Source organism: Protopterus annectens, chromosome 9.part0 (assembly GCF_019279795.1).
Source record: "Protopterus annectens isolate FY-2018-M chromosome 9.part0, PAN1.0, whole genome shotgun sequence".
NCBI lineage: Eukaryota > Metazoa > Chordata > Ceratodontiformes > Protopteridae > Protopterus > Protopterus annectens.
Genome location: NC_056743.1, coordinates 919,001,391 through 919,024,979, shown reverse-complemented (window position 1 = coordinate 919,024,979; position 23,589 = coordinate 919,001,391). Strand labels below are relative to the sequence as shown.

The 23,589-nt window shown below is 39.8% G+C and overlaps 1 protein-coding gene across 2 annotated transcripts in view; it reads right to left on the bottom strand.

The window, feature by feature from the left end:
* The window catches only part of LOC122811665 (glutaminase liver isoform, mitochondrial-like), a 1,484,096-nt gene that overhangs the window by 641,194 nt on the left and 819,313 nt on the right, over positions 1-23,589 (bottom strand). For both annotated transcript variants that reach the window (XM_044083661.1, XM_044083660.1), the window contains exon 12: positions 7,095-7,271. In XM_044083661.1, the coding sequence (XP_043939596.1) occupies positions 7,095-7,271 (177 nt within the window). The remainder of the gene's footprint in view (positions 1-7,094; positions 7,272-23,589) is intronic.

The following is a 23,589-nucleotide window of genomic DNA, read 5'->3' as shown; positions in this document are numbered from 1 at the left end:
GTGCAATGTTATATCAGTGGACACATTTGCTAAAGTGAGAACTAATGAGCAACTCAATGTGGCCAATAGTGTGAAACTTGTTGCTTATGGAGGTGAAAAAATTCAAACCGAAGGCTTAGTGATGCTTTCATGTTATCTGGCCAAGAACTGTTACAGCTTGTTATATTCTATGTAGTCCAAAGACCAGTACAGTCTTTACTGGGTCTCAAAGACAGTTTGAGAATGAATCTGCTTTCTTTTACCAAAGAAGTTCATCACATAAGTGCATATCTTAGTTCCAATTTTTTCTGAAGCTATTTTCTCAGAATATGCTGATGTTTTTGATGATAAGTTGGGCAGACTCCCAGTTGTGTATTCCATGAAGTTAGATCCAGAGGTCGCTCCGGTAGTTAGACCAGCAAGAAGAGTTCCGATAGCTATGCAGAATAAAGTTAAGGCTCAGCTGGATAAAATGGTGCAGCAAGGTGTAATTTGTCTTGTTACAGAACCAACTGAATGGGTGTCATCTATGGCTGCAGCTCACAAAAAAGGCTCAGATGAAATGAGAATATGTATTGACCCAAGAGAATTGAACAAAGCATTGAAGAGACTGCATCATCCAATGCGCACAGTCGAAGAGGTTGTAAGTTTAATACTGAATGCCATTGTTTTTTTCTGTCTTGGATGCAAAAAGTTAATTTTGGCAAGTAATGTTTGATCGCAAATCCTCATTACTAACAACTTTTGGTACCCCATTTGGCAGACACAGATTCCTAAGGATGCCATTTGGAATAAATTCTGCAAGTGAAGTCTTGGAGCACATTTTTTCGGGTTATCCTTGTGCCATAATAGTAGATGATTTATTGGTAGAAGGTAATGGTGAAGCAGAGCATGACAGAAACCTAAACAGAGTTCTAGACAGAGCACATGAAGTAAATTTGAAGCTCAATCCTCTAAAGTGCACATTCAGACTACCACACGTTACATATGTACGTCATTTATTTACCAGTACTGGCCTGAGACCAGACCCGATCAAGCAAGCAGCTATTATTGAGATGTCAGCACCAGATAATATTCAAGCTCCCCAGAGCTTCCTAGGCATGGTCAACTATTTAGGCAAGTTTATATCAGACCTCAGTGAGCTGACAGCACCTTTAAGAGAGCTGACGTGCAAAAATGTTACATGGTCATGGTTAGAACAACACCAGAAGGCATCTGAAGACCTCAAGCAGAAAACTGCTACCCCACTTACATTAAGATACTATGATATGAGCAAACCAATCACTCTTTCCTGTGATGCTTCCAAATTTGGTCTTGGTGCAGTTATTCTTCAAGAGGGCAGATCAGTAACCTGTGCATCTAGAACACTTACCCAAAATGAAATACAATATGCTCAAATCGAGAAGGAACTTTTGGCAATAGTATTTGCATGTTCAAAGTTTCATGATTATATTTATAGGTTCATAGGTTCATACTAGGCTCTCTGCCCTAGGGCATTTATAAGCCTAGCCAGAGTGTGTTTGGCTTTCGCCACCCGTTTTAAATAAATTTTGCTATGCCCTTTTTCAAGGTTAGTATACTGTGCCTCTGTCTAACAGCATGGTCGAGCTATTCAGATTGAAACTGACCACCAATCTCCAGTTACTATTCTAAAGAAGCCTATGCATTCAGCTCCAGCGAGATTACAAAGAATGATGCTCAAATTGCAAAAGTACAAATTCAAAATGGACTATACAAAAGGCAAACTACTTTATCTGGCTGATACCTTATCCAGATCACTCAGAAATATGATGAAACAGTTTGTCACAGAGAATTTTGACTTTTATGTGATGGCAATGTGTAATTTCCCTACCACTAGGCTTGATGAGCTGAGATATCACACAAAGACTGATCCAATTTTACAAAAGCTCAATCACTACATTAATGGTGAATGGCCGTCAACGCAATCTTGTGTACCACCTGAAGTGCAAACATATTTTCCTTACAGAGATGAAATTTTGAAGGAAGATGGCATTATTTTCAAAGGTCCTAAAATTGTTGTCCCTACTGCCTTACAACAAGAATATATCCAGATTTTGCATGGTGGTCATCCAGGTTCCGCATCCACTAAGAAAAGAGCAAAACAACTAGTATTTTGGCCTTCGTTACTGAAAGACATTGATAAAGCACTTTCTTCTTGTTCAGTATGCAATAGTACTAAACCGCATTTGCAAAGAAAACCACTTCAGCTAAGTCATGTTCCTGAACTACCTTGGTCAACAGTAGCCACTGATATCTTTGAGTGGGACAATCAACACTACTTAGTATCGCTAGAATCATTCAAATTGGTTTGAGACTGACTTACTACCTAACCTAACATCCACTACTGTTATTACTAAGTTGAAATCCCATTTCTCAGTCCATGGTAGTCCATACAAAGTTATTTCTGACAATGGTATTCAATTTACTAGTCAGTTGTTTCAGAAATTTGCAAGAGAATGGGACTTTGCACATGTTACTACCAGTCTTGACTATCCAAAGTCAAATGGGCTAGCTGAAAGTGCAGTGCAGAGTGCAAAGCAATTACTTGAAAGGTCAAAGCATGACAATACCGATGTCTTTTTGAATTTACTTAATCTCAGAAACATACCCTATGACAATATACTTGGCTCACCTCTCAAAGACTTCTATCCAGGCAAACCAGAACAACGCTACCTATTAGTTCCAGTTTATTGAGGCTTAAAGCTAAGAACAACAAAATCATCAAAATTCAATTATTCAAGAAGCATTCTATCCAGAAGTCCAGTTATGATAAATCGAGCAGAGTTCTTCGTCCATTGAGGGAAAGAGAGACAGTGAGGATACAAACAATGAAAGATTTCAACCGGATTGGTCACGTTACAGGCATACGTGCTGAGCTGAGATCCTACCTTGTAGAATCTGGGGGTGTGGAGTACAGGAGAAATTGCAGGCATCTTCTTCCTGTATCACAATCATCATCACAGCATTGTTCCTGTGATACAGACTCTAGACCTCAGAGCGAACCAGATGTTGTTCCCATGCCAGAGTGTGTTTCAACTTCTACTTCCATTCCTGAGGATGTTCCAAATATTTCTAAGGTTGAACATTCTATAGAGACAGCTCCAGTTGTTAAACCTAAATCTCAGTTTTATATCACACGATATGGTTGAATATCCAGGCCCAGTGTGAAATACACAGCAACATGGACATAACTGTATATATGTACCTAGTCATATAGTCTTGTATAATTGCATGATAAATAACTACTTGTAATATCTGCATGCCAAATAGCTTCATAACGTGGCATGCTCTATTTCTCAAAGAGGGAGGATGTAGATCAGAGTGTATGTGCTGTAGATTTAAGAAGAATGTCAAGGGCTGAGTGTGCACATATAAATACAAGGTAAGTGCTATTACTAGTGCCATTTTGAGAGTGCAGCCAGAGAGTGAGCATGTATGGTTGCAGTAGTTAGTTTGTATATAAGTTACTTAAGTCAGTAAACTTCTACCGTGATGTGCTTGTACATAATAAAGCTGAATGAATAGAACCCACAAAGACTCTTCTATTGTGTCCAAAGTAAGGATGGGCAACAAAATAGGGACAAGTGAGGAAAACTGGGATGTTCTGGCTGTAACAGTGTGCAAAGAAGTGCCTCTGTCTAGTCTAGTATTAGTGGAGGGGGTGGGAAGGGGTTAAAGACTACTTTTGTTAGATCTTAATAAAAGCCTGTATCATCTTTTTTACAGTCAGTCTTAACAAGAGATCTACAATAACATCTGAATGACTTTGATGATGATGGTTTTGAGCTTAAAATGTCTTTGCACCTTTTAATCAGACAGAGAAACAGCAATATCAGTTTAAACCGGTTTTACAGGAGACTTATTTGATAATACTGTGGCAGGAATTTTAGAAATACCAGCAGCATATTGAATGGGAGTCAACATTTCTCTTATTCTAGTTGTTCTTATTTCTTTACTCTTATTTTTGATTTTTTTTTTTTTTACGTTGAGGAACCCAAGATGAATTTATCACCTTCACAGTTTTATATTTCTTCTTTCTGTCCTTGTCCATATGTCTGGATGAATTGTCTCTACTTACTACAGGCTTGATCCCAGAACTCAAGGCACCCAATTGCAAAGCAACACTCAGCGTTGAAGCTCTGACAGGAGTGGACAAAAAGGCTTTTTCCATTCTAAATAAATTTAACTTAACTTTTCTCTCAAATGGCTGTGGGAGTAAATAATTTACAGATACAAGTAAAAGAAGAAAATGCTCTTCTCCTAAACTATAGACACACAAAGGGAAAGCTTATCTTGGGACAAAACTTAAGTCCATGTTTATATATGTTATAGGCTTTACTTTCCATAGCAGCAAACTGTTCAAACTAATAAAAAAGCAAAGAACAGTAGCACCAGTTGAGAAAAATCTCCAGACAGAAGTAATACAATGGCAAAGCAACATTTTTTTATAACTGGTAAGATGAGACAAGAAATATGCCAAAGGCGTAGCCATCTATGGAAAGAAAGGGAAGGGAGGAAGAGAACTGCGAAAGTTTCCAGAAAAAAAATGATAAAAAATGGAATGGCCTAATCTGAAAAGTTGACCAAACCATGAGCAGATGCATACAAGTAGGACTAGAAATAATGTACTTTACAAAAGTAGCTTGGGACTGTTTCTCTTATGTTAAAGCTTCAATGTGCAGTAAAAGAGATCTGGAAAGGAAGTATTTTGCAGAGAATTATGGGAAGGAGACAGGGTAGTAACCTGAGAAAGTTTCAGATGCCCAGCTTCTATTGTTGACTAAAAAGGACCTTTTTGTACCAGATCAGCAGATGACAGACAAGGAAAGGGAATGATTTTTAGTTGCACATACCTTTACCTGCCCTACGTAGACTTCGGGAAACCAGCGAATGACTGTAACTCAGCAAACAAATACTGGACTGGGAAGCTTGAGATGCAGTTAACTTGTTGACCTCCAAATGGGCAGTGATAGCTCGGTATACAAAGCTAGTAGGTGCTACAGCCAAGGACTGATAGTGTTATGTGCCTCATGAGGGTTGACACCCTCAGGCTATCACAGGACTGTTGGGGTCTCTAAGGCAACAGGATCTATATTACATCGTCGAACTCACAGGAGTTTGAACGATGTAATATCGAACCATGAAGTTCGAAACCCAAGAGTTACGAAAACACATAACAGCAATTTTTTCCCCAAGGAAAGAAATCGTTGTTCCGGTACAAAACTAAAAAAAAAACCCTTACACTTTAAACTTAAACTAATGTGGGGGGCTTCACACCACACACCCCCCTACTAAAATATACCAACTCTGAGTTCGCACCACAGTGAAGGAAATAACAAAGCCCCAAAAACAGCCCACCGATTTTTTTCCCCTGGGAAAAAAAAATCAGTGTGCCGTGGCTTTGCTATTTTCATATTTTGAACATTTGGGTTCGATAGTACAATGTTCGGACTCCTGTGAGTTTGACGTTGTAATATAGACCCAAGGCAACATGCTGCACGCCAACAAAATGTTTAACTAACTTTTTTTAGGCTTATTCAATTTATGCTTCTGCTTAAAATATTTCCTCATATTTCTTGTAGAAGATTCTCCCTCAGAAGAAGGGACAGGCATTTTTTTGTCCTATGGTAGAAACTTTTTTAAGTACTAGGAAGATCTTTTATGCTGCAAGCTTTACAAAGTGTGGTTTTCTTATTAAAAAATGCAATGCTCACAGCCACACACTTTGTAGTTCTCACAAAAACAGAATAAACACTGAAGGAGAAAATCCGTTGGTGGTTACCTATAAGCCACAAGCACAGTGTTCTGTGATCTTTTACAGGTATGTCATCAGACCCAGAAAGATCTACTAAACACAATCATAAATATCACTATAGCAGTTAACTGTAATTCAACAATTTGTCACAAATAAAACGGAAAAGTTTGATTTGCTTTGGAAGTTACCTGGATGAATCACCTGACTGGTGCAGCAAAAGATAACCGAAAATGGTAAGGACTAATCTCTCCTTTAAACCGTATGTTCTGTGACATACGTGGCTTGGTCGAGCCTAGGGCAGGCGATGTACAAAATTCTGGACGTCATGAGAAATGGTCAGATAAATGCCTGCAGCACAATTCCCACTCATTATGCATGACACTGAGGCAGTGATCATTACAAGGAACATCTTTTAGTACAGCTAATGTCATTATTTATGAAGTGATCCGGGAATAAAGAAGAGGTCAAACAAGTTGACACTTGTCTCACAAAGTTGAAACATGGGCTGGCAGAAGCAGATCTCTCACTATTCAATGTAGCTCAGTTTATATCTTGATGTTCTAACCTCTAATCCATACTGTAAATCGTTACTAGCTGGTTCTTAAAATGCTGTTACTAGAACAACAGAATAACAGGAAAGATAATGTCTGAAAAGGTAAGTTAACAGCAGATCTCAATACACTGCAGATCTGAAGATTGTGCTGGTATAAGCTGAAGTGCTAACATACAGTGTCAGACAATTTATTTCACTGAGACTGAAATGACTGACCCCCCCCCACCTTCCCCTTCCAGAAGTTACCCACATTCTCTTCTGCAGCAACCTAGGTGTTAACAATATTAAAGCAGGGAGATGGAGCGGCAGGGCTTCCACAATAAAATTAATCTCATCCTAAAAACAGTCTAGCTGGATCATAAATAATAAACAGATAGACAATCAGACAGATAGTTTCAGTCCAGTGTGCTCCTTAACAAAATCTCATTTACCAATTCAAACATACAATAATTTATATTCTATTATACCAGCAATTTGTGGGTGATGCTGTATAGCTGGTACTACAGGCTGAAAGTATATATAACGCAGAAAGCAGAAATGATAACAACCAATCATGTATATATCTTTGATGGAGGAAAAAGGATGGGAAATGTTGCCAATACTCTTCATGCAGTCTTATAACAGGCTGCTAAATACCCTTTAGCATCAAAATACTAGGGGAAAAACAACCCTTCATCAGACTGTGAGTACTACCTCAAGTTTCCCCCAAAACAGACCATATCTAGTGGGACTAACCAGGTCAATAAGAAAAAGTGAAGTAACAAACTTAATAAATTCAAATGTTACCTGAAATGCAAACTCGCCAGAGAAGTCATTCATCCCACAGGAGTGCATTAGGCTAAGTGTATTCCTGACTGCCTCAGCACTAAGAACCCGCTCTCCAGAAATTGGGCAGATGCCCCCATTTGCTAATGTAGATGCCATCACACTGGCTGATTCACATGTAACCTCAATGGAGCAAAGCTGGTGGAAAAAGGAAAGACAGTAATGAGAAACTAAAGTCATACATCAAGCTCTTAGCTGAGGTGTGCAGAATAAAGTTTTTCTGAATGTACCAGTTATGACAGGCTGTATTAGTGTAAGTCACAAAAGTGATATTATGTGGCTTGCTACTCCAGTTATATTATGAACTTCAAAATAAATACTCATATTTAGTGTGTGTGTGTGTGTGTGTGTGTGTGTGTGTGTGTGTGTGTGTGTGTGTGTGTGTGTGCGCGCACGCATCCTGCCATGGTCTGCTGTCCACTTTTTGGTTTTACACCTTATGCTTGTTACATGACAGGACAAGCTCTGACTCCCTTATGACCACAAAAGGATAACACAATTTGCTGATTATTCACAGTTAGGAATCACCACATCTGACTTCATGAACTAAGTGTGAATCCTGTTCTCAGGTCACTTCAGAGAAAGTTACATCTCACATTTCTACAACCATCAGTCATTTCCACATTCTTCAAAACTTACCTTTATAAATGTTATGATGAAGTCCTCCTTAAAATAAGGACGGCTCAAACAACAGCAAGGCTGGCTAGGTCTCTGGATGGCTAATGAATCATATAAAGCCATGATGCATATTTTGTTTGTGTTGTACATTGGTTACCCTATCTTGTTTACATGCAGAGGTCCCTAACACTAGTTATACATTATCACACTGTTTATCATATGCTTTATGTGTTGCCCTGAATGTTTAACTTTTTTATACGTACTTCATCTATGTTAGTTGTTCCCTAATACTTGCTATGCATTACTATAATGTTTACCTTGACATGCTCAGTGTTTTACTTGAAAAATTACAATCATACTCTTTCAACTTGTGCTTAATGCTTGGATTATGGCTTAAGAGACTTCAAGGACTGGGCAACCTACCCAACTAACTAAATGAATAACTAAAATCATGAAAATGATGACCACACAATACATACGGAATGGAAGAAGTGATAAAAACCAAATATAAGATCGGCCGCATTATTTATGTGACTGTTACATTTATAAATTTTTTGGGCCATGTGTGACTTAGTTATGGTATGATGGTGCTAAATGCACAAAAGAGAATGAATAAAGGTCTACCTGTGCAAAGTCCAAGGAAACAATGAAGGCATGACTTTCACTGGACTTTGAGATGGTAACCAAAGCAATGGATGAGGACAAAATGTTTCACACTGCCTACCTTGACCTGGCCAAGGCATTTCACACAATATCTTACTCAAGCATTGTTGACAAACTCAAGAGGTTAGGTACAAACCCTCATGTCACCCACTGGATAGCCAACTGGCTTACAGACCAGACCCAAGAAGTTAGTCTTGGGGAGGCCACCACTACAAAGAGACCAGTCACAAGAGGAGTCCCTCAGGGATTGGTCCTTAGACTCCTCCTTTTTGGCATTTACTTCTCTGATGTCAAGGCCAATGTCAATGGCCACTGGCTGACTAAATTTGAAGATGTCATTGAATCCCACACTAATACAAATGTTCTCTAGGAAAGGCAAACATAGACAAACAAATGGGATTAGAGCCATGGACTAAAACTAAATGCCAAGAAATGCATAACAGTATCCTTCGGGAAGTCATCCACCCCTGGTAACTGTCATACTGACAACACACCCCTAAGAGTTGACCCAGTAGTCAGGGACTTGGGGACACACATAGAGAGTAATCTAGCCTTTGACCATCCTGTGTCTACAATAGTGAGTAAATCATTCTATGTTGTGTAACCTATATACAAAGGTATAGCATCTAGGCTCAAGGAAGTCATTGTTACACTGTATTCAGCATTCATCAGACCTATCATTGAGTACAATGCTTTCTTTGGTATGTACCTAACCAGGCATATCCAACAACTGGAACGTCCACAGAGGTTCCTCACTAAAAGAATACAGGGAGTAAAAAACATGTCCTATGCAGACCACAACAAGGCTTTATCGCTGTATTCTGTCTCTTACAGGCTGTTGAGGGATATCTATGCCTGGCATGCAAGGCATTGCCAGACCCCACTCTGATGAACCTTCTGCATATCCGCAAAACAAACAGCACCAGAATTACCCATTCTAAGAACTTTAACCTTGCCTGTGGTATAAATAGGACCTGCTAGATAGACAGATATATATCCCAGAGACTACCCTGTCTCTCGAACAGGCTCCCCATCTACATGAAGTGCAGTTCCTCCCTAACCCAATTCAACTGTAACTTGGACAATTGGATGGGGAACAGGAAATTCATCCCTGGTTTGGCACATATGTCTATAATGGACACAGGCAGCCTGTAAATGGTTCATCTCCCAGGCCCCTGCTTGTAAATGTGCCATCTCCCAAGCCCTACTTACACTTATCAAGGGTACCAGAAAGAGATTTGGGATGCATTGCTAGGCTTAAAAAGGCCCTTGTGGTCTTTAAACTAGTAAACACAGATGAACCTATGAACCTATAAAATACAGGTTTATTTTTTGTATAGTCAGAGGAAAACAGAAATAGTTCACTTAGATCAAGCCAAAAACAAAGCAATATGTTTGGTTATTTATCTATCAAACAATATCACAGTTTCTTACAACCTTTCCAAATACAGGATATTTTAAGGTCCCAGGCTGTTTGACTGGGCCCCAGTCACAGCTCATTATTACAGATGTTTCCTCAAGCATAATTCTACAAACTAATTGTCACACTTCAATGTGACAGGAAAGCTCCAGTTCACCCACTCAGAACTTCCAGGTGAAGAACTAACTTCTTTACTATAGCCCTCCAGGCTAATTCCTTCTACATCAGCATAACTGGCAGTAAGTGTCCTGTTAGCCTAATACAGTGTTTGCCTCTCTGTTTTGAGAATATTCCCACATTCCATACTGCAGCGCACATAAACAGCATTATCCATGTACTAAAACTGGCATGCTACAACTACCCCCTTGAAGCACAAAAACAGGGATTTGAACTCATAATGATGGGCTGTAGGTCCTTGTCACCCCTTAATCATTTTTATTGGCTAAAGTCTCTCTTTGTAGCTAGGCACTCTCTTTCAACGGCTGAATTATCTCCTTTCTGCATTGCTTAACTTCCCCCTAATCAACCACATAAGATGCTCCTCACCTTGAATGTCTTGAGATAGCACAGAATCCAAACCTTCTTCTAACGAGTTGGTATATTAGGTAAACTCTAATAAAATCAGGAGTCATTAGCACATGTTCAGAGCACAGGATCCTTTTTATTTTGTTAAAGGACCACTGTGGGCAGAAACATAACAAATATACACTTTTTTATCTTGCCATGAACTTCTACAGACTCTAAATCCGCTAGCAGCATAATAACTTCTTATTACTAATTTTAAATTCATTCTAACTCCAAATGTCCTCATGAGGGCAGGCATGCTGACATGATCATGTTTTCTTGGAAAGCTACTTCCTGCCAATAATGCATTGTGAGGGCACAGATGACGAGATTACAATGCCCTAGTCTCTCTCATTAGATAACAGTCTAATTCACTTAACAATGGGAGTGGTAAGAAATACTGTCAAGCTTGAGAATCCTCAGTAAAAAATGTCAGTGACCTTTTTTGAAGTGACTCATACATTGTTTCCTACACGTGTTACATCACCTGTGAAAAGGATAAAGAAATAACTGAATAACAAACTTTTTAAAAAGTGATATCTTGTGAGTTCAGATAATTTCTTCCTTCACTGAGTCAGCAAGAGTGAAATATACCCTAGTTTGCAAAACACAGCTTATTAGAGAAGCTGCTGTCAGTGGCTAACAGGTTTACTCACCTTCAGACTACAAAAGGCTTAATGGGTTTACAGCACATATAAATGCAAAGATGTAACTACACTACTGTACAAAATCAGAGAGTTGAGAATTTTGAGCATTAATAACTTTATGACTTTAGTAGGTGAGAAACAATAAAAAAGAGCTTCATATACCTTGATGTATGGTATTCTTGGCAAATACTTTCAGATGAGATAACCAAAGTGATGTTCTGAGCTAGCAATTAAATTCCTAAAGAAGTTATCATGAGAGTTCATTCAGCCTTAACATGGTGTCCACTGAAGAAGCTGAATATGACAGAAACACCAAAGAGGGATAAAAACTGTTCATGCTTTTTTAACCTTTGAAAGTAAGGGAATCATGTAGGGAGGTAAATGCACTCTAAGGAAAGGAATGTTGCATTTAGGGCTTCACAGTCCTTTAAGTGCTCTGTCTGCCTCAAGAAACCACCGCACCATGACATGAGCTTTCAATCTTGAGATGCATCAAACGTCAGGTTGATAGTCTGCCTGAGTAAGAGGGGAATGTAATTTGAAAGTTTAGTTACATTAGAGGAATACAATGCATCACTTGCAGTATTATTTAACTTAATTGGGTGAAGTAATCATTTGTCAGTAGAGTGAAGGGTCCTAGAAAGGGAGTAAGGCTGGATAATATTTTTAGTGCTTGGCATTTTTCAGATTGGAAAATTAGACTATGAACAGTTTTTAGTTGGGTGACTATTCGATAGTAAGGCAATTCTAACAATGTATTTGTTTTAGCACCATGCAGTGATGTGACCTATAAGGCATATCAGCTGCAAATTTAGACATTTTGTTGTAGCATTCTTCTAGCATGCCTATTTGGATAGCTTAGAGGTTGTCAAATATAAGAGCAGCATATGAGGAGAGTGGGTAACAGCAGAGTAGAGGCAATAATTTGCCTAGCCTGGTCAGTCAGGTAAATTTTAATAAAATACAGGGTGCCAAGTTTTTTGTGCATTTTGCTTATATTTTGCTTTATGTTCATAGCTAATTACTAGGCTAGCTTTCTTAAAAGGCCATTCTAAACCTAGCCAATTTCCTTCCCAAATGTGAGAATCAGACACTGTACCTTGTGCCTGTGAGTCAAACACCTTAACCATTATACCAACCCCCAATCATTTTATACCCACCCACAATCATGGTGGTCAAATGTCATGGCATCATCTATAATGACACCTAGGAGTTTGGTGTGAGTTATAGGTTCAATTTTGGTTTGGACAGAAATAATGGTGAAGAGAGGTTTGTCATTAGAGAATTATGTGGGTGTGAACAGAACAAGTTTGGTCTTTTTAAGGTTTAATAATAATTGAGAGTTGCAAAGCCATGTTTCAGTGGATTTAAAGGGTTCCTGTGCTTGGTTTTAAAGTTGTTGTAAGTTTTTTTTATAGTGTAGATGAGTGTGGAATTATCAGCTTACTGAAAAATGACAGCATGTTTAGTTGCAGTTTGTAGGTCATTTATGAAAACATTAAATAGCAAGGGATCAATGATATATCCTTGAGGCATCCCTATGTGCATCGAGAAGAAATAGAGAGATGTTATCTTCTCGTTTCAGATCTTGAAGTCTATTGCTGAGGTAGTTGTTGAACCAAGTGACAGATGAGTGTTGAAATCATAGGAAGGAGTTTGTAGAGTAGTTTTTGATGAGATGTGGTATCAAAAGCTTTTGACAAATTAAGGAAAAGTGCTGCCACTGCATTCCCTGCATTTCTGTTGCTGCTGATAGTGGTAGGAAAGCTGTTATAGTGCTAGAGTATGGAAGAAATCACACTGTGTGGGGTTTAGTAAGCTGTGTGTTAAAGTTGTTTGAAGGAGATACCACAACATATTAGGGCTGAGTCATTTATGTATTGTGCTACATTGGTATTAGGTTTCTTGAGTCCATATCACTGACAAATATACTGGCTATAGCAGGTCCAACGACTGATTCTTGAGAGACTCCTATGTTAGTGGACTGACATTTGGAATATGTTTGCACCCACCTAACAGCTTGTGATCTGTCTGTGAGGTAACTTTGAAACCCTGTTATAGTATCATGATTGAGGACCACTACAGCTAGCCTTTTAATTAGGCGGGTATAATACAGTTTATCAATTGTTTTTGATAAGTCTAGGGGTGTAGATGTTCTGAGGAATCACTGGTTTTTGTACTGGCTATAATGTTTAGAAATGTTAGCAAAGCCATTTCTGTACTGTGTCTAGTGTGAAATCCATGACGGGTGGAGGTTAGCAACTTTTTTTTGTAGTCAAATGATGCAGGAGCTATTGTTGCTGTATACCTTTCCCTAATATTTTAACTAATGGGCACAGGACTGCAATGGGACTGTAGCTTACGAAGTTAGACATTGTTGCAGTTTTGTGGACAGGTATGGTGTATGATTGTTTCCATACTTTAGAAACATATTTTACTGAGCTAGATCTGTTAAAGATTATTGCTGGTGGTTAGGCAATGGCATCTGAGTCTAGCTGAATGTATTTGGAGGGAAGGCAGTTCTTCTTCTTCTTCCCAAGTTACCTTAGTAATGTTAAGCAACCCTCTTGAAAGTCTGCTGTAAAACTGTTCAGATGTGGTAAACCCAGATGAAACTTGTGGCACCTAATTGCAAACAGTAAGTAGAGTAACAACTGGTTCTATTTTGTACCATTATCATCAATAATTTTCCTTAGCTTGGATTTCAGTGTTTTACTAAATGTCTCTACTAATCCCTCAGTCTGCAAATGGTAGAATGATGTCTAACTGTTTGATTTTAACACACTAATAAAAGTGATGCAGGACCCTTGACATAATGAGAGTACCTTGGTTGGTAAATACCTCTTTATGGATACCCACTCTGGAGAATAACAGTACCACTTCTTTTGCTAGAGCCTTAGCATCAGCTTTGTTTAATGGTGCTGCACCTGGAAATCTGACAGCATAGTTTATTAGTAGTAGTATGCATGGATATTCATCATTGGAGTTTTCCTAGTGGTCTCATAGCAATTGTCACATAGCTTGATGGTGCCACCACAACATCCTAGTGGGTAGTACTGATAGGCAAAGTGAGGTCTGCTAGGCACATACTACCCAGATAGTATTTTTAGGAGTTAGGTACACAATAATGGATGTTAAGATATAGCACAGTCTTTTAGTTCTCTGGAATTTTTAGAAAATTACCAGCTAGCTAATATAATTAGTAGTAGAGCTATATGAAACAAAGCCAGAGACAAAATACCAGAAGTAAAAAAGCTGGGTGTCAATAGGACTTGAGAAGTCAACCTCTGGGGAAGTTTGGAGGAGATTACAAAGAGAGAATTGCACTAGTTATTGGGCAGCCTGCATCATGAGTGGCAGTAATCATCAGGAACAATTTTGCAGGTCAGAACTCAAATTTCCCTTTGGAGTAGTGAACCAGAGAGGAGTGTTCAGGCTGTGTGCTGAAGTATTACCTGAGGAATTGTTTTTACCAGATAGTTTTAATTGCACTAGTTGTTGGCTGCCGCACATACCTTTTTGTTTTACATACGTCAAAAGTAAGAAATTAGTTTCATCATGCAGTGGTTCATGTCTAAAAAACTGCCTCAAGTTTGTTATAATTAGTATCTCTCAAGATTTTCAATTTTGAGGCACAAAGCAGGCAGACTTTGTTTTATTTTCATTGCTTCAAAAGTTTTTATTGTCTGACAAAACAAAAGCCCAGACAGAAGAACTGTGGCTTGTTTTATATTGTGAGCACAACCACAACACACCCTCTAGTGCAAGAACGGAGGAATACAATGGGAAGAATTACATGTGCTACTGCAGATACTCTCTAGACTAGAGTAAGACCTGAAAAGAAAGACAGAACCAGTACTTGTTTCACTTTACTGCAGTTGCTTGTTAGTGTAAGGACTGTAAAAGTATAGAGAACTGTTACCTGTTTTAAGTGAGAGCCAAAAAGAAAGAACTGTTGTCTGTTTTAGTTTGTGCATGCAATGTTAGATGCTCGCTAAAGGCAAGACCTGTGAGAACAGAATAATGACTAAATGTTTTGTTTTGTTCTTAGACTTCAAACATAGTTCCTACTCCTGCAAGGCTAGAGAAAACCAGAAAGTTTTTTTATGTTAAAGTTGCTAAAGAAAGCTATCCATAATGAACTGTCACAGACACTTATTTAAGTTAACAACTGTTGCACTGTCACCAGTAACTATAATTCTCAATAAACACAAGTTCTCCTGTTTGAGTTCCTTCTATAATAAAAACTGTTTCATAAAAACCCTGAAGAGTCTGCTGCCTCATTTGCTACATCTGGTGGATGCAATATACAGCCGAAGCTGCATTTTTCAATAACCAACTCTACCTGTTGCTGCCATTACAAAAGACACCGTTTATTCCCCACAGCAAATGTTAGTACTCAAGAAGGCATTGGACTAGGAAGAAAATATGAACATTATACAGCAGCTACTTCAGGCTAATGCTGGAACTGTCAAAGCCTCTTAGTTCTGACAAAAACAATGAGGCTTACTTAGTACGTTTGGAAATGACTGCCAGCCAAGAGTGATGGGATTCCTCTACCTGGGCACACATACTATTTTATTTATTTATTTTATTTTACATTTGTTGACCGGGGTAGTCTAACTGGATATATGTCCATTTTCAGTAAAGGCTCTGGGAGAAAAGCTCCAAGCAGGCAGAGGCATAACATACAAATATATGCAAGAGTATCATGAGTTGAAGTACATTGTTTAGAGTTTAGATTGTACATATGAAAAGCTTGTATAGAGTCTATTTAGTAGGCTTAAGCTAAGATGTAATATAGAGAACATACAACATTTACAAAAAAAAAAACATATAAAGTTCACTTTTGGAGTAAGAGAAAACTCTTATAGAGTATTTTTTTTTTCACTTGTAAAGAGAAAACTCTTATAGAGTATTACGGAGGAAATCTCGTTAAATACTAGTTTGAGGTTAGCATACTAGTTAATACAGATAGGCATCATAGAATAGTAGAGTAGAGAAGTAAAGGGTGAATAAGAGGAAGTGAGACATTAGTCAGGGTTAGAGCAGGGACAAAGCCAATGTATTTTAAGATATTCTTTAAGATATTTTTTAAAAAGATGTGTAGAAGAGAGTTGAGAGTTCACTTGGAAGCTGGTTCCAGGTTTTACCCACTTTATTAGTGAAAAATGAGTCCCCAGACTTGTTGTTAGATTTAATAGTGGAAACTAGAAGCTTATTAGCTGAGCGTAGTGCTGCAAGATTTTTGTATGGAGTAATTAGATTAGTGAGGATTGGGGTATTATTAGGGTGGTAAAGGATCTTTTGGGTGACAGCAAGTTGTTGACAAAGTAGTTGGTTCTACAGTTCTAACCATCCCAGTTGTTTGAGGTTGTGACAGAGTTCTAAAGGGAGCACTAGTGGCAAAACTGGCTATGTTATTATAGCTGGTTGCAAGTTTGTTAAGGTTGTTTTTAGATAGATTGATATATATGGCAGAGGCATACAACAGGGTAGAAATAAGGTGGATCTGGACAATAGTGGTTCTGGCTAATGGTGTAAGGAAGGGTTTGATTCTATAAAGGGAGCCTAGTTTTTTGTTGACAGATTTTATGGTAGTATTAACATGATCATCGTAGCTAAGGTTGTGGTCTATTGTAATACCCAGGAGTTGGGTTGAAGTGTCAAGGGATATGCTAGTTCCATTGTTAGAGTTTACTGTGAAGTGAATTTGTGGTGACTTTTGGGTAGGTGCAAAAAGCAATAATTTTGTTTTTTTGGGGTTTAGGAGGAGGCAATGTTGCATGAACCAATTTTCAACAATATTAAATACTGTTTGAGTGATGGTCTGGAGACAGGTTATGGACTTGGCTGAACATATTAAAGTTGTATCATCTGCATATTGTATGCAGGTGGCTTGAGGAATTTTGGTATTTAGATCATTAATAAAAAGTGAAAAAAGAAGAGGGCCTAAAATAGAGCCTTGAGGTACTCCAATGTTAACAGGGAGGGGTGTAGAAAAATCATTATCCCAGAGCACAGCTTGCTGTCTGTTTTCTAAATATGATTTAAACCAAAGTAATGCCTGTGGGTCAAGTGATAAGGCTTTTACTACATCAATAAGTAGGTGATGGTTAACCATGTCAAAGGCTTTTGAAAGGTCAATAAATAATGCAGAGGAAAGAGAGTTATTGTTACGATTTTTGTTTATACAATCAGTAAAAGATAGCAGGGCGGTAGTTGTACTATGGAATGGCCTAAAGCCGTGCTGGCAGTTAGCAAGTAAATTATTATGGAGAGGGTGGTCAAGTAGTTGTCGGTGGATGCATTTTTCCATTATTTTAGCTACTGGAGAGAGAGCAGGTAAGGAAGATTCTACAGTGACAATCTGAGAGCAGCTGATGCCTGAGGCAGTGTAAAAGGTTACAGGTAAGTAGAGTGTGGTAAAGCAGGTATGAGGTAGAAAAGGATAGTAGAGTAGAAAGAAGGAAAAATAAAAAGTATAGCTAGAAGGAGGGGAGAGAAAGGATAAGAGCAGTGAGATACCGCAGGAAGATTAGCAACTAGTCAAGGGACAGAATCTGCGAAAGTATTCAGAGATGACACTGGGGAAAGTGGAGGAAGTGTTATATCCGAGGGCTACATTAGGGTGCCACCTAGTGGGCAGAAAGCAGAATACAACAAGGTATTTGTAATAAAGATAGCTGATAGAGGTGGTTCAGATAATGGCTTTGGGGGGGGGGGGGGAGGGAGGAGTAGCAGTTGCTACTGGGATAGAGAGGAGTCTGGCTGCTGGCTTCCTGACTCAGTAGCTTAATTAATTTCAATACTAGGTAAGGTACAAATAACAAACATTAGCTTAAATAATTAGGATCAGGGTGAAAACATACTTTCTTAATCCCTTTGAAACTGGAAAAAAGTACAGGGGCAGCAGAATCCTTTGGCCAGACGTTGGGTTGGCTTGAAGGTAAATGAAAGGGGTCCTTAATGTCCAGGCAGGTCCCTTAGAACAAGATAGGAGGTAGAGAGCTGGGAAGATTAGAAAGATAAACAAAGTACTACTTAGGTTCATAGGTTGGTACTAGGCTATCGGCCCTAGGGCCTATACAAGCCTAGCCATAACAATTCCCTGGCTATTTCTTCCCAAACTATTTACTTCCCTGGACCCCTGTCTAGCAGGGCGACTGACGTGATCCCCGGGGTGAATTTCCTTTCTCCCATCCAATCAAGGTTCCTTTTGAAGAGGGCCAAAGAGGCGCTCTGCTTGACATGTATGGGTGGTCTATTCCAGAGTCTGGGGAGTCTCTGGGTCAGGAACCTATCCCTCCAGCATGTTTTGTTAATTGTGATGACAAGATTTAGATCCCTGGAGCATGTGGCTCTGAGGGAATTGGGATTTCTTTAAGTGTAGCATGTCCAACAGCTCTGGGTTTGACATGGCCTTATATGTTAAGCAGAGATCGCCTCGGAGTAGACAATATGCGACAGAGTATAGCTGGAGTGTTTTAAGGCGGACAGCATAGGGCATCTGCTTTAGGCCTGTGATTCTTTTAGTGAGGTATTTATGCGGCCTTTTCAGTTGTTGCAGATGTCTTAAGAGGTACATACCAAATGGGGTGTTGTATTCTATAATGGGTCTAATGAGGGATGAGTACAGTGGGACAATGACCTCCTTTTTTCTGGATGAAAAGCCCCTAGTGATGAGGTGTGCCACATAGAAGGATTTCCTGACTGTTGTGGCAATGTGGTTATTGAAGGTGAGACCACTGTCCACATGTGTCCCTAAGTCTCTTATCACACTTTCGGTGTTTAGTGTACTGCCACCTATGTGATAATTCATGGGTACATGTTTTTTCCCAAAGGGGATAACTATACATTTCTTGGCATTGAGCTTGAGCCCATGGCTCTGGCACCAAGCATCTGTTTCTGTAAGGCCCTTTTGTAGAGTATCTACATCATTTGGGGATTCACTTTAGCACTTTACTAGTACTAAACATACTAGCAACTCATCTTATGAAAGAAGTTATGTTCTTACCATAACATTCCATCTTGGTTGTTGATCTTCATTCATTCATTACTGATGGGTATTGGTTCCATCCTCGGAACTGAGTCGGCCGTTATAACAAGCTCGCGCCAGCCAAAATCCTCTCAAGCTAAGCTTACCCATAGTGCCCATCTCTCTATCCCCTTAGATTGAATTTGCCTGTAAGAAAGAAAGCGGAGGCTTTATCTGAGCAAATTCCTTATCACGGAGCTTGGACCAAATCCGAACCTCCAGGAGTCTTTCGGAGGGGGAAGGAGGGTGGGATGTAATGAATGAATGAAGATCAACAACACAGATGAAATGTTATGGCAAGAACACAACTTCTTTATCTGATGTTGTTAATCTTCATTCATTCATTACTGATGGGACAGAGTCCCTAGCTACTTTATGTCCTGGGAGGCTCTAAGGAAGGATATTCCTGAGCACCATTGAACCAAAGGTTGCTCTCCCCCTGGAGACAAATTCTAATTTGTAATCAGTGATAAAGGTATGAGGGGTAGCCCATGTTGCTGCTGCACAAACGTCATCCATGGAAGCTCTTGAATGAAAGGCAACAGATGTCGCCACTGATCTGGTTGTATGCACTTTGACCTTAGTTGGTAGAAGAACCTTGTTCCTTTGGTAGATAAAGGAAATATAATCTCTCAGCCATTTAGCTAAAGTTACTTTAGAAACAGATTTTCCCAATTTTGGTCCTGAGAAGGATAGGAATAATTGGTCAGTTTCCATAGTGATTCAGTCCTGTCCAAGCAGAAACGTAATTGTCTATGCACATCAAGCAAATGCAGGCAATATTCTCCTTTATTAGAAAAATTGGGAAAGAAGACCGTCAGGTCAATTGTTTAATTAATAGTCAAATATGAAGAGGACTCCGAAGACTGGGTGCCCTGTGGAAGGGTATCTTAAGGTTCCCATGCTCAATGTCCCAGAGTAGTGTACTGCGTCAGCTGTGGTTCAGAGGACATGTATATGTGGCATTCCGGCACCGAATGAAACAGCTGCGAGCCTGCAGAGGCAAGTGCCCTCTCTATCAGCTGGAAAGCAGGCCTGCCCGAAGAGGGATGAGAGCTAGAACCGAGAAACCGAGAAAGACAACCCTGGAACCGGGATCACAACCCACTCTGACAAGCCCACTCCCAGGGAAGGAGCCACGAAAGGGCTTGCTGCCGCCAAGACAACCAGAACCATAGTACATGGCGCCATAGAAAAAAATAGGTGCTGTACTAGGGATCATAGTGCCAACAGACCAGTCATGATCCTGAGGATGGGTCAGTTCCGATTGAGATGAGGACCATAGGGTAGGTTTCAGAGCCATGGTACGTTCTATCAATGGAACCGAAGAAGCTAGAACTAGGATACGTGTCGGTGTCGAGGGCTCCGATACCTCCAAGGAGGTCGAAGGAGGAATATATGCTGGAGTCTGTGGAGAAAATTCCTCGGCTCCGGGTGGGAGGGAGGATTTAGAAGGAGATGGAATTCCTCTGGCTGCCAGGAGCTGATCCACGAGTCCCACTACATCGAGTTCCAAAAGGCTCCTGGAGGAGTGGGTAGGCATCCCAGATGGAGAATCGGGGGATTCTAGAAAGAGACTCAACTGTTGTCTGAAAAAGGGATCTACAATCAGGGAGTATCGGGTCCAAGGTAAAATTTTGCCCTTTGGCACTGTGGTCAAAGGACCAGTAGGATGTGTAGGAAGGGGGGTAGTGACCTGAATTGGGGGGACAATTTTTGGTGCCGAGAGGGGCATCGGTACCATAGTGGGGGTTGGTACCATAAAAGTTGAAGTCTTGGATGGTTCCATAATTGAGGACGGCACCACTTGAAAGGGTCAGAAGCCCCGGTGCTGAGGACGGCACCATAGAAGGGGCTTGACGCCCTGGTGCCGAGGTTGCAGAAGTCAATTTAGGGAGTTTTGCCTTTGGTTCAGTAGGGGACTTAACAGATTTAGTCTAACTGGTATGTGGAAAGGAAGGTACAGATTGACTCCTCTTTTTATGTTCCTTCTTAGGAGGGGTTGAGCCCTCAGCTTCAGATACAGCCTCCGAGAAAGGAGTTTTTAGGAGACCTTTCAATATTAATTTATTTTTTCTTTTAGTCAAAGTGCGGGTGCTAATGCCCTTACTTAAGTCGCAAGGGGGTTGAACCTTCGAGTGCGGCACCCCGAGACAATAAACACAGGACAAATGTCCATCAGTATTCAGCATTTTCCTGCCACTCTGATCGCATTGCTTAAAGCCTGTTGTCTCCTTCTTATCAGCCATTATCAACAATTCAAATAACAAGTCAACAAAGAGGGAAAGGCACTGACAGAATAACAGTATACGAAGCAGGCACACACACACACACACACACACACACACACACACACACACACACACACACACACACACACACACACACACACATGCACACACATACACACACACACACACACACACACACACACACGCACACACACACACACACGCACACACACAGTCAAGAAAAGAAAGGACTACATTTTTTTTTTAATTACCAACAATGGTAATGAAGAAATACCCAATGGGTAAAGAAAGGAAGAGAGAGATGGGGGATATCAGCAATAATATTAGAGATTACCACAAAGGTAGGGGAGGCCTGTACCAGTAATAGTACAAAGAAATACCAAAAATTTGGGAAAGAAACAGAAAAGAGTCACTCAACAGATAGCAAGGGCAAGCAAACTATAAACGACTAAAACTAAGGTAGATAATCTCAAAGGTAGAGAAAAAAATTATCCAATTTGAAATATAAATTCTAAACCACTTAGCTTGAGAGGTGGCCTGACACATCTCTACGCGGCAAATGAGATCTGAGGTGATAGAGAGAGGGGCACTGTGAGTAAGCTTAGCTCAAGAGTTTTTTGGCTGGTGCTAGCTTGTTATAATGGCCGACTCGGTTCCGATGACGGAACCAATACCCATCGGTAATGAATGAATGAAGATTAACAACATCAGATGAACCTTTCTGTGCATAGACATTCCAAGGCCACAGTGTACTAATGTTGACAAGGTTAAAAAGAAGTTGTTCTCCAGGGTGGGGTGAGAGGACATGGGCCTTTTTCAATTCTAAAAGAATAAGATCTGAATTTGGGTTAAAACATATAGTTAGACCCTGAGGGGCTCAAAAGTAAGGAGACTATGCTACAAACTCTAGTCATATACAGGTTCAAGAGGGCATTACCAGCTACCACTAAAGAATGGGTATGTGTGGCTGACCATTAGAATGTAGACAGTTTTGTGCACTAGTAGAAAGAGTATTGTGTTATGATAATATGTTTAAAATAGACTACTAATAAGCTAAATAACAGATCTGGAACTAAACCAAACTGAGAGCTTATCTCCTAATATGTGTTTTAAGTGAGTAAAACATTACCTTCTCTACAGTATTTTGCAATGTGGTCAACAAGAAACCTCCTTTTCAGACAAGCGAGGATATGAGAGAGGAAGGTGAGACTATGGAGTATGACCACAGTATTACGAGGATCATGCAAACTGATTTCTGTTACCGTGCCATGCCAAACACATGAAATGCATAACAAAAACAGATGGAGAGAAGCTGTAGAGGCTTTTAGATGCTGGCAGCATTATCATTTTGGTCAAACCTAAGTACCTCTGTAAGCAAAAAGACCACTCCCCTAGGATCACTGATGTGATTTGCATAATGGAGAAAGAAGGTGCTACCCAGTCACCAAAGGAGAAATCCATACTAAGTCTGGGAAATTCTCCACCCAGTAGTACTTTACTTTAACCATAATGTAATTAAAAGAAAAGGATTTTCTTCTTTTTAAAAGTTTCTGCAGAGAGTTGGAGCGGGATAATTATAAACATTCTGGTAATAGCACTTCCACAGAATAAATACAGGTAACCCCACAGACCCAGAAAAAACTTCTACCACCCTAGGACGAAGCCCTAACATTAGGAATATACAACTCACAGTAATGGAAAATGGTCCTGTGAAGATCACATTATGGATAAACTGGGTCTGTATTACTTTGTCGAAGATTAACTTCCTTGAACCTCCATTCATTAAACATAAGTCAGTGAACGTTCCCTTCAGCAAACATTCACATCAGCGAATGTTTCACACAGGGAACAGAGTTAGATGGCCAGCAGTGGAAAATGTGCCCTTTTCCCCACTGTAATGTGATCGCAGAATTGGTATATATAAGTAGGGGTGTGTGGAAGGGTGCAGCACCCCACATTGGGGGTGTGAGGGGCACAGCCTCACACCTTGGAAGGTTTGACATGCTACACTGTGTGTGATGGTTGGAGTGATGGACAACTAACTCCATTCCCTGTGCAAATTATTCACTGATGTGAACGTTCGCTGAGTTATGTTCGATAATCAGAGGTTCGATGAAGGCAATTTTCAATAAAGTACTACAGACCCAATAAACTTAAAAAAGAGATAAACAACCTTAGTAATTTTAAGGGTAGACAAGTATGTAGAAAGCGGACAAAATCCTAGAAATCTGGAAATAAGAAAGGGGCTTTAAAA